Here is a 17968-nt window from a genome sequence, read left to right on the forward strand (position 1 = left end):
ACCGGACTGTGCCCGCCTGGGTACTCTCTGTGTTTGTTTTTTTCTTTTTTTTTTGTAGGGGGAATAGCAAGCCGACAACCTGTCAGGCTGACCTTTCCCTCGTTCTTCTTTCTTATCATTAAACATATCCCCCCCCCCGTATACCATACCAGCAGACCACCGGAAATTTACAACGAAGGGGTGGCTACTGTTTAGTTAACCGAATTCTGGAAGTTGGACCTCTTTAATCCCTTCTTTAATCCTCTCTTCTTAAAGCCCTCGTCAAACAGCATGATGCTCTTTTTTTGTGGCCAACCCCTATGTAACTCTTTCACTTGCAGAGCAATAAAGTAAAATTGTATTGAAAAAAATTGGATTAATACACGCGAGCTCATTGTTCACTGCGTGTATATAGTGTCCTATTTTCCTTAGAGCTTCGTCTTGCGCCCTCTATGGCGAGAGGCTTCCCGTTGAGCATATTGTGGAAACTTCACTACCTTCTGTCCCTCAAAGGACGGTAGTCCCACTCTTCTAGTTCACCCTCCCGGAGGAAGTACAGACAACATCGTAAGGAACAAAGCAATGATTTATTTTACAATTCGATGCAAACCGCAGGCTGACTCGGCTCCGTTCCGTGACCCAGCGCCTCCTGGGAATGTCCCCACGCTTTCTTCTCCAGTCTTTTTAACTTGGCAATCGCGCCACTCCAGCGCCCTCACTCTGGCACGTGTGTGGTCCCCCTCCGATTGCGAGCGGCTAATCTAATATGACGCTGCCATACTGATAACTTCTGCTGCTCGAGATAACTCCATAGCGGCCTTGATACAACCTGCTGCGAATCCCGACATCCCCCCCCCACCTCAAAACAGGACGTGCCGTCTGGGCACACAGTCTGATCCCAAAATTAAAAAAAAAAAAATCTATGCACAAACCAGTGCAAGGTTCAAGAACACTACGGGCACAGCCCAACACACGATGAACAGTTCAAAACACTTCAAAGTCCGCTTCAGAGGAGGTCTTCAGGGATGTCAATCAGGATGTCATCCGCTTCTGGTGCAGGCCCGACGCGCTGGGGTAGCTTTGGTCTGTGGCCCTGGATGACAGTGAGCGCTGCTTACACATCTGCTTCTCTGATCCTGACGGTTCTTGCAGCCTCAATTGTAAGTTGACACAGAACGATGAGGTCCCTGGGAGCCTCTGGGACCAGTGTTGCTGAGAAGTCCATACGTCGGTTGCTGGGAGGGCTGCGACTGCCTTTGTGGGCTCTTTGGCGGCGAAGGTTGGACACGCCTGCTACGAAGCCCAAAAGAAATTACCGTAAAAAGGGAAAAGTGGTCAGGGGGAATCTCCTGGCCAAGGGGGCCTGTCAAGCCCTCGGTCAAGAAACTAGTGAATTTCGTTAAAACGAAAATAACCCCGAATATTCGGATGCCATATTAGATCGAGAGCACTAGATTCTAGTGACCGATACAAAGGCTGCTACCCACGCGACCTGTAAGGGCGCACGATGTAGGGAGCATGATATAATTCGCTTAATCCGACTGCATGTCGGCACTCAAGCAAGATTACGCTCCGTCGAACACGTACAACGCGGTTCTGACGCCTGATCCGGCGTAGGCGGGTATTGGAGTTCAGCTAAGAGGTCGCCTTGTATAGCACGAACCTCCTACGCCATTCTTTCCAGTCTGGTGATGAAGTGACGGGCTCGAAAATTGGGCGAACGCGTGAGTGGCACTGACGGATAGCCGATGCGACCTTCCGCGCTTCCGTCGCAGAGGAAACAACCCTACTGAACGGCCGAAGTGAAGCCCGAACGAATTCTACATGGCTCTCGTCGGAAAGCTGAGTACGCTTATGCAGCTCCTTTCGGAAACTGCGTTCGTAATCCGGCAGGAGAAATTCGTTCATGAACCGTGCTGGGAGCCATGGAATGACGTGTAACTCGGCTGCAGCCGATGCCCGCGAACGGCTTCTTCGAGCGTGCCGCCAGCGCAGCTGACGCGGCGTCAGATAGCGGTAGCGCTCCAGTGGCGCTGTAGCGGTAGCTACGCGCGGTAGCCCGTAGTCACGTAGCGGTACCGTTAACTGTTGTGCTCGTCAACAACTCGTGACTCAACGTCAGTTGTTTATCAATCAATTATGAATGTCAGTGTCAATTGTTCCGTCACGCGTCGTCCATAATAAAGCAACTGTTTACAAGATATCTTTCTATTGTCTACATATCACGGCTTTCCAATAAAAGCAATACACCCTAAATTGTTGCCACCATGATTCATCCTTGTTATCACTATGACAGCGGCAAGTTCCCTGTCTCAACAATCGTTGAATCACGTGTTGTTGGCGAGCATAACAGTGAAATCCAACTCACTTTGCGGGCACATACAACAGTAATCATAGCGAAACTACCGCTGTGTGTCGCTAAGAGCGCAGTCGTCCACCCCTCTGAGGCAGTGAACTGGTCTGATTTCGCGAGCTTCCGCTTGCCGCTAGGGTGTCGTACCGAGGAGAAAATACACCGCTCGCGTGTTCCGTAAACTTTTGTCGGGACCTGTACATCCTCCAGGTGAACAGGCTCGGGCCCCACGTTGGGCGCCACGCTGGGCGCGTGACCCAGCTCCTCCCGGGAATGTCCCCAGCGCTTTCTTCTCGAGTCTTTTTAACGTGGCGATCGCGCCACTCCAGCGCCCTCACTCTGGCACGTGTGTGGTCCCCCTCCGATTGCGAGCGGCTAATCTAATATGACGCTGCCATACTGATAACTTCTGCTGCTCGAGATAACTCCATGGCGGCCTTGATACAACCTGCTGCGAATCCCGACAAACGTTACGACAGTCTGTCTCTGAGCAAGGGAGACTGCAATGTTTGGAGACGCCACGTGACGAAGCGTATGCCCACTCCCAAGGCATCAATAGGGGGCGTACTGGTAGAACCACATGGGTCCACAGAACAAAACAAGCGCGTCTCGCTATGAAATATTACCCCTCTTTTTGGGAGAGGGAGTATAGTGAGGTCGTTCCACAGGCAATAGGGGAGAGAGCGAAGCTGCGCGGACAGCTTGCGTACTTGCATAGCGTAATTTGTGTTCCAATCCAATCAGCATTGTGGAAGACAAACCCTCAGTTTCGGGAAAGCCGACACTGACGGACCAACGGTAATTTCCTCAACAAATAGTTAAGCAAGTCATCGGCTAGCTTACGCCCTGCTGCTCTGTTCTGTCCAATAGGGCTCCTCCGTTTACCATATAGTCACGTGCACCGTAATAGCTGTTACCCGTAGTTCGAATTTCGTGCTTCAGACATGGCAGGTGATGGGTTGGAATCCTTCCAGCAGCTGCGCCGTCTTAGGTATTCCGGCAGATTTCCCAGACACACCTGGGCGTATAGTTCCCCTTGAAGTCGACCTAGGACGTCTATAATTCCCCTCTGCCTGCCACTCCTTCGTGTTGTCATCACGCTGACGTCCCAGAACCACTAAGTCCAAAGGCCAGATAGCTCTTCCAATAAAAGTCCGTGACTGACGTTGTCAAAAAGCCTTTTAGTCACGTCGAATAGTACCGCCTCTACCCGTCCACGATTGTCAAAAAGAGGAGCACAAGAGTTCACAAATGTCAAAAAGGTTTGTCTCGAAAGGTCTCCCTTTGACAAATCCGTGTTGCGCAGTGATGGCCAGTAGTTAACTACGTGTAGTTAAACTACTAGTTAAACTACCTCATTGTAGTTAAAAAGTAGTTATCAACTACTTGCACAAATGTAGTGGCAACTACTAGTTAAACTACTATTTTAAGTAGTTAACTACAGTAGTTAGGTTACTGAAGGCGCCAACTACTTCCGATTTTGCCGCAAGCTTTACGGCACGATTGTGCTTCCTTGTTTGATGAGAACGGGGGTGCAGAGCAATTGTGTCGTGCATGTGTACTACATCTTCACTCTTAATGCTTGTCTAGTGAAGCCTCAATTGCTCTGAAATAATTCTGCAACTTAGTTTATCGCGTAGACACAGAAAGAATCGCGCCGCAAGCTTTGTACTTGACGATCGTAGCAAAGGCTTGAGCCAAATTTTATTATTGCTTGTGATTCATATTTAGGTGTCCAAGAACACTACAAGGGATTGGTGTTGGTGGACAACGTTAAGTAGTTATAGATGTAGTTCAACTACTTTTCAGGGGAGTAGTTAAAACTACTTTTTTAACTACTGCAGTGTTGTTTAACGACTAGTTAAACTACTCAATCACAAAGTAGTTAGTAGTTACAGTTAAACTACTGTGGAAGTAGTTAGTGGCCATCACTGGTGTTGCGCATTAACAATGTTACATTTGAAGAACGTATACAACCTCTCGTACATAACTAAGTGTTTTAGATACATTATAGGTGACAAAGAGATTGGACGATAGTTGTTTTTATCACAACCGTCGCCCGTCTTGAACGCAGGTACAATGATAGCTTATTTCCACGTGTCCGGGAACGTGCATGTACTTAACGATAACACAAACAAATATCTCAGAACGGGTGCAAATATATGGTGAAAAGATAGGATGAAGCCCCTGCCCCATCTAACAATGGTGTCAAGATGTTCCGTCAAGGACATCCCGATGATATCCTTAAACTTGCCCAATCGGCTGCCTCGCAACTTTTGGTCCATTAGGGAATGTTTTTTTTTTTTTTCGGGTTAAATGCCTTTCTCAGATTCGGGGGTAAAAATCGGGCGCTATTTTTAAATCTGTAATTCGGGGAGAAATCGGGCGATAATGTTAACGGATAATGTTAACGGATGTTATTGGGTGTTTTTGTTTCTCCTCTTGTCTATTAAGTCCTTCCCTAATCTCTCTTTCTTGTTGTTTTGCGGGATCGTGACCTTCCAGCGGTAATCCCCGAAGGCACCTGGGTGTATAGCTTGGAAAGTAAGTGTATTCTTACATGTGTTACACGTAGGGTTGCCACCAGGCCGGTATTAAGGCGGTAGGAAGGTGATACCGGCAGCCTTTTGCCGGTATTTGTGGCTCAAGACCTTTCATAGGGGCTTTTGTGAGCTTTTCCCTTCAACATTCCACTACAGGTTGAATAAATCTGGAGCACAGACCCAACTCCGCGCACTCACCAGTTGTTTCCTTAGTTACTCGTTATTATTATCATTATTACACACAGGAACATGTCTCCTCGTATTGTCTTGAGCTCTATCTCTCTTGTGTTCTGTGTGTACTCTTCCACCCCTCACCCACTTCCCTTTCCCGCGAGCCTTTCCTCCTCTCCCTCTATTCCACCTCCTCTCCCTCAGCCGGTATTTTTCACTACGAAAGGTGGCAACCCTAGTTACACGGGACGACCTTGGTTCGTCTTCAGTGGATATGTCACTTGAGGATTTTATAGTGACTGGAATTCGGGGAGAGATCGGGTTTAACCAAATTGGTCGGAGGTCAGTTCAGAGGGAATACCAACCGAGCGGAATCGCGTTTAACCCGAAAAAGTCATTTCCTAATTATCCCCCCCTCGTCCCCGCATTGTCATTTTGCATATCATGAAGTTCAGTCGGCCACAACACAGGTGGAAAATTTCCCGATTCATTATCATCAGAGTGTTTGTTGTTACATCGAATGTGCTGCACATAGTTTACTGTTGCACCGAAATAATATGTCCATCAGACACGCGAGCAAACTATCACTATACAGTGTAATTAACACTGACAACGTGAAACGCGGTTCCACAAACTGATTCGGTAGAAAGTAATCGGGCGGAATCTGGTTTCATCCGGAAAAGTCAAACCCTATTGCAGGCTAAAACGAGCCGATTACGCGGAGCGCAGTCGCCAACCATGGTGCTCTTTTCGTAGCAGACGACAATACGCGCCATCTGCTTCTCTTCTTGTTCGCTCACGCAAACTGTACGAAATCTGCTCGCGAAATGCAACTTTTTGACGGCCTCGTCGCTTGGTTTTCTCACAGCGTTCCGCGCAGGTACCAAGAACTATGGCTAGACCATGGAGGAAGTGTATCCAGCCCCCAGTTTGCACACTACCTGTTTGCAAGAGCCGGCGATCCCATGGCACCCGCCGCGGCCGCTTTGACATCGCGGGATATTTTGCATCCTCGCTTTATCAAGACGTGTATTTCGAAAGGGGGCGTTCACGAATGCCATCTGCCTGAACATACTGTGCTGCGAGGCTACGAACAACGAGCCGACGCGATGGAGATCGATACGATCGAAGTGAGAGAACTGCTGGACCTCGTCGAATAATTGGTGCAGAATCGTCCACCGAAGCAGTTAAGAAGACTCTGTAGACTGCACTGTAGCACCGTGCCTTGTTGTGCTGTATGAACGCAGTAGGAACAGTGACTGACGCGACACCTGACGTGTATTCTGTGAAAAGAGCGTGTATAGGCTTGAAGTTGTCGGAAGTAACACCACGTGACTCGTACGAAATGTATCCGTATCAAATTTCAGCGACGAGAATTTTGATAATGAATAAAGAATAACGAGAATGTCGCCGATAATGCACAGTTGTATCTTACTTCTTACGCTTTTCATGAGCGTAAGAGTATAGGTTGTAAACTGCTCACTCACGGGACGCTTTTCCTTCAATGTCGCTGTCACATTCACGAAAGTGGATAAGGTTATGATAAAGAGCATATCTTGGGTACTAATGTCATTACTGTAATTTTATTTCTATTGTAATTTGTAATGTAATGCATTACTTTTGACACTACGCAATTTGTAATGTGATTTAATTACATTTGGGCAGCAATGTTAATGACATTACTCGTTACTTTTAACAAAAGTATCGAGTGTGTTTTCTGTTGTCACTTAGCAGAAAGAGTTGCCGACAGGCGAGTTAAAAAATTCCAACGCCCACTATGAACGGTGACGGTCGCAATCAGCACAGAATAAAAATATGTCTCGTTTTCACAACCTAGTGTTGTCAGACAATGAATTTCTGAAACCTCAATATCATGACGATTAACTGGCAGTAATGATTTCAGCAGACGACCACGAGGGTACAATGCAGTAAAATATCAGGTAAATAATAAACGTGTTTATTACTTGTCTCGTGTTTTTAATGCTTTCCCGAAAGGTTTTTTTTTTCACCTGAAACAGTTATCTCGTACCTCACTCCTCCAACCGTGTACGGTGAGCGTAAGCTTGCTTTCATGTAGCCAAATTACTGCTCATGAACCGCCGGTTAAACCGGGACCAAAAAAAGTAACGCTTCCATATCCCCGTAAATGCTGACTGATCTTTCTTTTTTTTTTTTTGCCCGTGTGTGCGCGGCAGGCGGGGGGAGAGAAACTCTGCAACTCCAACTCTGCAAACCAGTATTCGCCAAGTGAGATCCAACAGTTTCTTATAGAGGGTGCGAGGAAACCAGGGTTCGGGAAAAACCCGTTTTTTTTTAAAAAAGCCCGCCCCAGTGGGTTTTTTCGGGTGGGTTTTTCGGGTGCTGGGATTTTTTTTTTTTTTTCGAACTGCTGCATATGACACGCAAGAGCCGTTCTCCACCTATTTTTCATGTTTCTGGGAGAAATAATTGTTTGCCGCTGTAGAATTTACGGTAAAGTAACCTCCGAAGCAGTCGTCCCCTCGACAACGATTAGAAAAAAATACCATCAATGTAGGTTATGGAACGACTGCACGCGATAAAGCGCACGCTTGCATAGCAACGAAGAGGCAAATCCCGGAGACAGCGAGTTTCACCATATCACCTCACCACCTTCACCACCTCATATTTCTCGATACGCGAAGGGAGATTAAACGTTTTCCTTCTTTTCTTTTTTCCCCTTCGTTTCTGTATTTCACCCGCGTGTGGGCTTTATTGGGTTTTTCAGCCCGGGTGGACCCAAAAAAACCCGGGTGGGTTTTTTTAAACTGGGTCCATTCGGCGAACCCTGGAGGAAACAGGCCGTATCTGGCTAAGAAAGAACCCAACCCCGCCTGACCGTCACCGGCGATCCACCGCAGGCACAGTAGCTGCAGCGACGTCACCGTAGAGCCTCCAAAGTACACAGACCACACAGGCAGCGAAGATGTCACACACACACAGAGCAGATCCATGCGGTAGCACGCTCAGAAGATAAACCGGCAATCCTGAAAAAGACCAAGGCTTTAAGCACTCCTAAAATTCCTTTACCGTTTGCCCCGTTATTCCAAAGATGTGACATCGGGAACGCTAAGTTGAAGTTACGACATTTGAAAAGTTTGAAACAGGGTCGGTTCTTTCTACTTTTCTCGTTTTCAACGTACAAAACAAGCCGCGAAATTATAGCAAAAACTACCGTCAACAACCCATCTCGAGAATGCCGCACCCCCTGTAAGACGTACATACCATCTTCGAAGAACAACAGCGAGCACCAACTCACCAAGCAGCTGAAGAGGAAGTGGCCTAACCTCGGACGCGGCACTTGATATACCCATGAGTGTTCAACAGCCTCAGTGACAAATGACGATGGTCGGTTAGGAATATCACATGAATCGGCAGAAGATGCAAAGTAAGGGGACGTCTATGAGGGATTGAAAGAAAACTCGAAAAAGAAAGGGGGAACTGTTATCGTTATCAGGCGCGACGTATCGGGCTATCGCAAGCGCCAGAAATGCTGTCAAGATGCAATGGGGGTGGCCGTTATGCTTCTTATCAATGTTCTTTAGTTTCACGAGTCTGTTCAAGGTCTTCCACCTACCCGTCCACCCCTATTGCACTCGACTTTCAGTACATTGTGCTGCTTGGGTTCCGATGTGTCCTTATACCCATGTGTTTGTGTGCGTGTGTTAGTCTTGGTAGCAATCTTGATAGCGCATCGAAAAGCATATGGTAAAAAAAAAACAAGTATGACGCGACATCTGCCATCAGGAAAAGCGTGCAGTCCGTTAATCCACTAGGAAGAAAGACCAGATCTTTTTGAGACCGCGGAGCGTTAACCTTTCAATCTTTTAAGCACATCCAACGACCATGGTTCCATCTGCGGATCTCAGCCCACACGTTCCTCTTACTTTTCTTTCTTTTCTAAGATGTACGTGCGCTTTATAGCCAGTGGCACGAATTCCTGAACAAGGCCACATACCGTGTATTCACACGAGCGACATGCCCACGGAATATTCTAGTGGAAGAAAAAACGAAAACACTGCTCACATAGACCAAGTTCCGACCCGTGTTATGTCGAGCATTCACACGGTGCGGAATATCGGGAGTGGCGAACTGCGCATTTAGCAGACGACGCTTAGCAGACGACACCGCCAGCATGTTTTCCTGTCGTCTGCTACGGAATATCTTGTGGCTGTGGCGCAGGATATTCCCCACCGTTAGCGGTGTATATTAAGACACGAAGTTTGAGCGCTCACGATCACGTGACAACAGAAAGCTATACCGCTTTTCGCATCTTCCGCTTGAATGTCGCTCGTGTGAATACACGGGTAAGGGAGTAAGGAGACTTGCCCGTCCTCGGTTGTTCCCTGGGACTGCTCATCGTCGGCACTCGAAATGGTCACTCAGCCCGGTTACTCAAACGGTTATTCACTCTGGAAACCAGTAATTAAGAGGAACTATACTTCATATTACAATGTCAGTAGCGTGGACTCGTCAAAAAAGGTCAATGCAGAAAAATCTGAATCGTCCTCTCACAGGTCGCGACGTTCCGTGCTTCAGGTTCTGAGGACGTCGTCAGGGAATAACAGGAGAAGAAATGCGACTCTTCGCTGCTGTCCAACGATTGTTAAATAAATGTTGCTCTCTCTCTCTTTGAAAGAACGCGTTAAAATTCCAGCGGTGATATAACTGCAGAGCTTCTGAACTACCTACGGTATACCGGTCTCCTCAGCAGCCTCTGACATTGTGGACGGCGGGAAACCTCCGATACCACATCACTTGTCTCTGACTACCCCAGGAACTTGACTGCCCACTAAGCAATTATCTATTAATGCTAGCGTTAGAGTCTTCGCTGCGAAAGAATCGCGGCGTGGTCTGTCTGTAGCCGCGGCGCGGCGCGCAAACGCGGTGAGTGGAGAGGGAAGGAGGGAAGGAGAGGGCGCGTGGAGAACACGACACGCGACGCGTCGGCGGTGCAGCTGTAGTGGCCGACAGGTTCAGATGTGTCTGCGTTGGTGTGCAATGGGTTATGAAAGCTGTGCAGAGGAGCGCCGGCGAAAGAAGCCTGAGGCTGAAGCCAAGTTGAATCGGAGGAAGCTCGAAAGGATCGTTTGCCTGCGGAGGCTGTCTTGCGTTAGCGTTGTGTACGGTCGTGTGAAGCGTTTTGAAGGAGAGTTCCCAATGGGTTTTCAAGTTTTAATGAACGCATTTTTGTCAGATCCACCAATGATTCGATCATGATTTTTTTTATTACCCTCAGGGCAGAAGCATTATAGAGGGGAGCAGGACGTTTGAAAAAAAAAAAAAAAGCACAGATACAGCGCAAATACAACGGAGAACCAGTACCACAATGTACACAATGTACCACAACCAGTAACAGTTATTCGGCAACACGCGAACAACTTTGGATGCGATATTTGTACCGCATCACAACTCTGGTTAGTGGTGTGGTAGTATGTGCTTCTGTTAAAGTAGATCTCTTCGTCACGTGTTTCTCATTCAGAAGTTGTGCAGACAACATACCATCTTATGCGCTTGGAATGATAATCAGATGACATACGCATCGTATGACATGTATTGCGTGCGTCCCTTATGAGTTATGAACTGTATTATTGTGATCATTTAAGATACCAAGCGTTGCATGTTGTTTGTTTCCACATCTGTTCGCTTAACCGATGAACGCACGCAGTTTTTCTTGCCTTGTAGCTTGTATACAGCATATTATATGCGCACAAATGAGTGCGCACACGAGATAATAGAAACCGCATCAAATTATTTTACGGGGAGATGTCGCCGCAGATTCATGTGCCCATCCATGGAACACAGCCCCTTCCGACTTGTTTCGGTTTCAGTATGTCTACCAACGTCATGATGACGTTTCTCGGGTAGAGGTTTATCGCAGATGATTTTTACATTTTGATTGCCAGTGTGTAAGATTTTGTTTTGTGTTGTTGCTGTTTCCTTCTTTGTTTCTTCCTCTCTTTTTTTTTTTTTTTTTGACGCGATACTTTGGTTAAAATCTACAGGGGCTCTTTCCGCTAGATACCCACGGTGTTTTGGATTTCGATTAATGGTTTTTAATTTAATTACGTATTCCATTTAGCCTTACACCCAACTGTAACGTCAAGACGTCACATGAAATTTCTTAAATACAGAAACGGGCACCAAGCTGCTGGCATGCTCAGCGTTATTCAAACCCACAGCCTTCCAATGAGTACACATCTTCATCACTGATTTTATTCTGGAGCATGAACTGCGCAAAACACAAACTTGAACATCATGTGGCTCCCACCATGCATTCCACGAAGCAGCAGTTCTCGGGTCCATTTTGGGCATAAGTCTATCTTCGAAGTTGTGCCAACAATATAAGGCTTCCATCTTGGATAACTGCTGCGAAACCACAAAGACCGGCGAATAACGGTAGTTGTTAGGCAGGGAGTTTGAAGTTTTATGGCGCAAGTTGTTAGGCAGGGAGATCAGGTTGGTTGCCCGGCTGCTGAGTTGTCCTTGTGCTCTTGTGGCCGTTATCCTAGACGAACCCCTGATCTTGTTGGCACAACCTCAAGGAACCTACCTGTACCCCAACACCACATAGCAGTGATGGCCACTAACTACTTCTACAGTAGTTTAACTATAGCTACTAACTACTTCGCGATGGAGTAGTTTAACTAGTAGTTCAACTTCTTTTCACGGGAGGTAGTTAAAACTACTTCTTTAACTACTGCAATGTATTTTAACTACATCGCTAACTACTTAACGTTCTCCATCAACACCAATCACATTCTATAGTGTTCTTGGACACCTAAACATGAATCACAAGCAGTGATAAAAGTGAAGATTTAGTACACATGCACGGCACAATTGCTCTGCACCTCCGTTCTCATCAAACAAGTAGCTCAAGGTAAAAGTCGGAAGAACAATCGTGCCGTAAAGCTTGCAGCAAAATCGGAAGTAGTTGGCGCCTGCAGTAACCTAACTACTGTAGTTAACTACTCGAAATAGTAGTTTAACTGGTAGTTGCACACTACATTTCTGCACGTAGTTGATAACTACTTTCAGGTAGTTTAACTACATGTAGTTAACGACTCGCCATCACTGCCACATAGACACATGTGTATACGTTTTGTAGGAATCCATAAGGCGAGCTCGACTCTGTCAGGTTTGCAGCACCACAAGCCACTCTCTCCGTAACCGCGATTCAGAATCATGACGACAAAACAGGTGACACGGAGACAACGTTAAAGTGCCAGTACGGACTAAATCTCGTGCCTTCAGAATCCTACCAAAGTCCTGTCACTAAAATCTTCTCGTCTCACTTTACATTCCTGTAAAATATTTTGGCTCTACGTAATGCGAAAGCTAGACTAAATTAATTTTTTTTTATTTTTGAGAACCGCGACGTCATGACAAGAGAGAACTGATGTCATGAGGCTGGAACAACATAGAAAGGACAAATACACATACAAAGCCTCAAATTGCCTAAGAAATTAACGATGAAAGAAGAAAGTCACTGAAAAGGTTAGCCAGCTGTAGGACTCGAACCCACATCTCTTCTGGATTGCCGGTCCAGGGCTCTAGGACATCAGTTCTCTCTTGTTCAACAGTTGGCGCTTGCGTCGATCCCGTCGTATGAATGTGTGTATGAGTGAGCAAAAATGTAAGAGTGAAAGGAGGGTGAGTGAGAGAGAGTGGCTGGTTTGTCCCTTCAGATGACGCACCCTTTTAAGTCGCTGAGGAGGTGTGTTAGCTTAGCTCAATTGGTAGAGCCTTGAACCGGCAATCCAGAAGATGTGGATTCAAGTCCTACAGCTGGCTAACCTTTTCAGTGACTTTCTTCTTTCATCGTTTGTGACGTCATGTTATGCGCCGACGTAGCGTCCGGCTCTCATCTGGCAACGTTGTTGCCCTTCGCGTCTTCCGGAGGGCTCACTTTTTGCACTCCGTTAGCGGAGCCCCATGTGACATACCCAACCGACCGCTCCGACCTTGGAGAAAACTTGGGAACACAAGGAGGGAGAAGCCTCCTCTCCCGTTTCCCCCTCTTTCGATCAGCGTCACGTGACTTCTCCACCACGTGACCCTCCCGGACGCCGGCGTCGTCGCTAGGAGACGAGTGCCCTCTCCAGAACATGACGTCGTTGCAATTTGTGGGCTTATGATTACGTCACCCGCTCCATGCGTCATCGAAACTTGTGGAGGCTCAGCAGATCTTCAAAACTTGACACAAATGCACAGGGTTGGTAAACAGGATTGAAATTTCACGTATATAATCCTTGAGGCACTTTGTTTTTTTGGACTAAATAAAATAAAAGCCGTTTTCCCGAGTCTGGAGTGGCACTTCAAAGCCTTGGTTATCAACTATGTCAGATATAAAATGGCATAAAGCAGGCATAATACGGATGACACGAAGACAGCTGCATTTAAACCGTTTGGTGTGACCTTATCCAGAACCACTCCTTCAACCCTTCCAACTTGAAAGCTTCTGGAAAAATGCATGTAACAGAGCGAGTGTTTGGGCTGGTTGGTACATGTTTCAGTTAAAGAGTATTTTAAAAAACCCAGTGCTGGGTAGGACAAAGACAGAGGATAAAAACGACAAGGACCGGCACTTGTACCACCGGAAGAGCCGGTCCTTGTCGTTTTTATCCTCTGTCCTTGTCCTACCCAGCACCCTAGGGGGTTTTTAATCCTTTTTTAATTTCTGGAAAAATGCACTGTGCTTCATGCATTGTTCTTGCACATTTCCTTATAATATGTGATGGCATATTGCAAAAATTATCAACAGAAAGACACACTGTGTTGATTACAAAAACACTGTTGGGCTCTAGAAAACCCCATAATTGAAACAAAAATCATGCTTTGCGGGTAGCAAAGCATGATTTTTGTTTCAATTACCACGTTTCAATTATGGCATGCAGGCGCATATCCCAAACAATACTCTGTACCCCATTTTTTTCTCATTTTCTATTCAATGTTACGGATTGTACTGAAGCATTGTGCACAACCAAATGCAAAAGGTACTGTAGGGATGTTGCCACTGCAATCCCTTCTCAGTCAGGTGACAGAGGCACTTCTTCAGTTTCGACGGTTCAGTGGCCTTCTGGGAGAACTGTGACCAATTTCGTGTTCGTTTTCCGTTTTGCTTGTTTGTTTTCCTTTTGTTTGTTTACCTTTCGTTTATTTTATCTTCCCTTTGTTTTCCTTTCTCTTTGTTTTTTAATGTTTTTCTTTTTATTTATCCCTCTTCCTTTCTTTTCTTTTCCTGGGAATAGCAAGCCGCCGTAGCGGTGGCTAACCTTTCCCTCCTTTTTTATACAATAAACATATTAACACGTAAAAAAAAAGAACGAGGTGCACAAAGCAGAAGGCAGTGTTGCTTAGGAGCATCACTGCCGCTTCCACAGAAAAGATTAAAGTTACCTTTTAACACCAGAGAAAATACTGTTGCTCGTAAGCAGCAACACAGGATAAGGAGTTTACGTGAACCGTCGTAACATTCAACCTGTCTTGTCTCCCACACCCAAGATCTAGCAGTGCCCTCAAGTACAGGGTATAACGACCTGTAAACCCTTGCAAGTACGCCACGTTCAGCGATTACTCAATGTTGGTGGACCACATCGTTGTCTGCATATAAGGCTCGGAACCTGATTAAATCGGTTGTAAATGTTTAAGTGACCAAGCATCACAATGCAAGTTATAATTAGGGAGTGACTTTTTCGGGTTAAATACCTTTCTCAGATTCGGGGGGGGGGGGGGGGGGTAAAAAACGGCCGCTATTTTTAAATCTGTAATTCGGGGAGAAATTTGGTGATAATTGTGCCTTCGGGTGTTATCGGGTGCTTTTGTTTCTCCTCTTATCTATTAAGTCCTTTCCTAATCTATCTTTTTTTTTTTGTTCTTGTTGTGTTTTGCGGGATGTTGACCTTCCAGCGGTAATCCCCGAAGGCATAGTCAGTGTTGACACACATGGGTGTATTGCTGGGAACGTAAGTGACCCATTCTTACATGTGTTACACGTGGCGACCTTTGTTCGTCTTCAGTGGAAACGTCATTTGAGGACTTCATAGTGACTGGAATTCGGGGAGAAATCGGGTTTAACCCAAATTCGTCAGAGGTCAGTTCGGGGGGTGGAATAACCGGGCAGAATCCGGTTCAACCCGAAAAAGTCACTCCCTAGTTATAATGTATTAACTCTGTAGTGAAAATAATGTAAATGGCAGTGTTGTGAAGACCTTTGTTGGGACGCTGCCTCAGACAGCAACGCAACACACAGCACTGTAGCAACAGGGATCGCAGTGAGCTGTTCTGCAATAGCAGCCACCTCAGTGTTGCGAGTCTAGACGGCAGCGTCTCGGCAACTCGTTCCAACTCTGACGCTTAGATTCGTACTTGTACTTGTGTATTGTGGCTGTAGTGGAAGAGCATGAAGAGGAGAGTAACAGAAAACAATGTTTAATGTACGAGTGATACAAAAGAATTCTAAATTGGTAATCCTAAATTTATCTAAAATGGGATAGCCATGTACTTGCTGTGAGAAGGAGGATGTCACTTGGAATATGTGCAATCAAAAAAAATCAGAAACTGATACCTCTGAGTACGCTCATATCTGTATATCATTCATTAGTGCACTCTCATTTGGTCTATGCAGTTTAGGTGTATGGATTTGTGTATGAATCAACCCTGAATTCAATTTACATGCTTCAGTAACAAGCTTTCAAGGCTGTGCTTGTCTCCTCCAGAGAGAATCCATCACATTCACAATTGTTTTTTATTTTTTGTCCAATTCATTTATCAGTTAAGTATTATAGAACTGCTTTGCTTATGCGCAAGCTAGTTTATGGGTATACAGTCGTTCACGTTGTTACACTTGAGATGTCAACGCCATATTTGACAAGGTCTGACAATTTGCAGTTTCGCCTTCCATGTGTCAGGACAAATTATGGACTCCAGAGTTACTTTGGTGCGAAGGTGTGGAGTTCTTTATCATTCGAGATGAAAACTGCCTCCGGTATCCATGTCTTTCTCGCGAAATATAATCTTCAGAAATGAGTTTGTATAAAATAATGGTGATTGCTGATTTATATGTGTGCCAATACCTACCAATATCTTAGTAGATTGCGTGCACGATTTCTCGAACAAATAAACACTGCATGGTATGGTAATTAACCGGCATGATATTCGTGCTTGGAAGCTAACGTCATGTGCTGATTTGCCGACCACCCTTGTCCTCAATTGTGACTGTGCGATGCTCAATCACTTTGAAGTATACCAGGAAGAAATTGTCTTCAGGCTCTTTATATGTAGACAACGCAATACATCGCCTCCATTCCGCAAGTGGTGAGTACAGTACGGGTAAACTTCCATAGGTGCAATCCGAGCCTTTGTAAATGAGATAGAGACAAAGTTAACTTGAAACGTCGTCTTTATTTGAGAAATCTTGCTTCCACGCGTACTCCTCTTTGTAAGCCGTGCCGCAACAACAGCTTTTCTTGCAGCTGAACACCGTCAACGTTCCCCAGTCGACACCGTCCGGATCCGAGCCGGAGATTGTATTCAGAAGCTGAGGCATCACTTGGAACTCAAACCGTCTCTCTGCACCGCAATCGCACCTGGGGATGTCCTTCGGGACTCCTTCGGACGACACCCAGAGTGGTGTACCTCCCAGCTCGTACCGCAAAACTTGCTCGGGGGCCTTGCGGGTTTCCTTCCTGAACTTCCAAAACGCCTTATCCTTGCAGGTGGCTGCCATGTTTTGCAAGTCCTGTATATCTTTTAACTGTGAAGGTGATTCTTTACATTCTGGATGCTTGGACACGAAGTCCTGGTATTCGGACAGCCTTTTCCGCTCATCAACGTCATCATCATCATCATCATCCTCTTCTTCTGGTTCAGTGACAAGCTCGAACTGAGGAAACAAAAGTTTTGACGTCTCAGTTCCACTCGGATCCGACGTGCGACATTTCGTTTTATGATTATCTCGCCAGTCCCTCACCTGGTGAGATTTGCAGCAATAACTGCGCGATTTGCACTGAGCACACTTTTTGTCGCCCAACACTCCGCAGACGTCGCATATCGGATTGTAATCTCTGGCGCACGGGGAGTCCGCATCGTCGGCACTCGATTGCGGAGGATCTTTGCTGTAGAATGGGTTCACGAGCGGTAACTGCGACCGCAAAACGATGACGCTGCCTTCGTTATGAGATGCAACGCAGTTTTGCGACAGGCAGATAAACACGTACAAGGTTCTGTGGAAAGCATCGCCGATGTCGTCGATCGGAGCGTACACTTGAAGCAGGAACACACAAGGTTCACCGCAGTTCTTGCAGATAACCTGATTCACTCCCGGGATATCTTTTAAACTGAGCCACGCTGGCTTCCCGCCGACCTTACTCGGAAAATATTTGCTCGCGAGAGCCCACGGCTCGCGTTTTTCGATGAATCCGAGCTCGACACAACGTGCGTCGCACCGACCACTGGACGTCGCCATGTTTGAACTGATTGCAATGACGATGAAACGTTGCGAAACCGAAACTGTGGTTTCGGTTTCGCTGAAACTCTTGGTTAGCGTAACTTCTTCGCTTCGGATTCCTGCTTCGTTTCTTTTTGCGCACGTGCTCGAAAAGAATAATGTGTTCCATGCCTTCTTTTGTTTCATTCTTTCTTTTTTTTTGTAAGGCAACTAGATTTTTCCTAAATTGAAAACCTCTCCGGATCATTTGAGGTTGAATGGCTAGCCTAATAATCCAGTGGCGTAGCCAAAGGGGGTCGGAATTGAAACCTTACGTAGTGCATTTGGGAGAGGGAAACGGGGGTTAAATCCTCTCCCCGTGCAAAATTCCCGCAGAATCCCTTCCGAAATATTTTTCCGGCTACACTGCCGCAATAACCTCTTGTTCTGTGCCGTTTGTTGAGTCTAAAATCCCGA

General features: G+C 46.2%; 1 protein-coding gene across 1 annotated transcript; it reads right to left on the minus strand.

The window, feature by feature from the left end:
• Positions 1-15565: 15565 nt before the first annotated feature.
• LOC135384238 (programmed cell death protein 2-like) lies at positions 15566-17545 on the minus strand. Its single transcript, XM_064613449.1, has one exon. The coding sequence runs from the start codon at positions 17528-17530 to the stop codon at positions 16448-16450; it is 1083 nt and encodes a 360-aa protein (XP_064469519.1). The 5' UTR covers positions 17531-17545; the 3' UTR covers positions 15566-16447.
• Between the last annotated feature and the right edge of the window lie 423 nt (positions 17546-17968).

The sequence above is a fragment of the Ornithodoros turicata genome, chromosome 2, assembly GCF_037126465.1.
Source record: "Ornithodoros turicata isolate Travis chromosome 2, ASM3712646v1, whole genome shotgun sequence".
NCBI classification, from domain to species: domain Eukaryota; kingdom Metazoa; phylum Arthropoda; class Arachnida; order Ixodida; family Argasidae; genus Ornithodoros; species Ornithodoros turicata.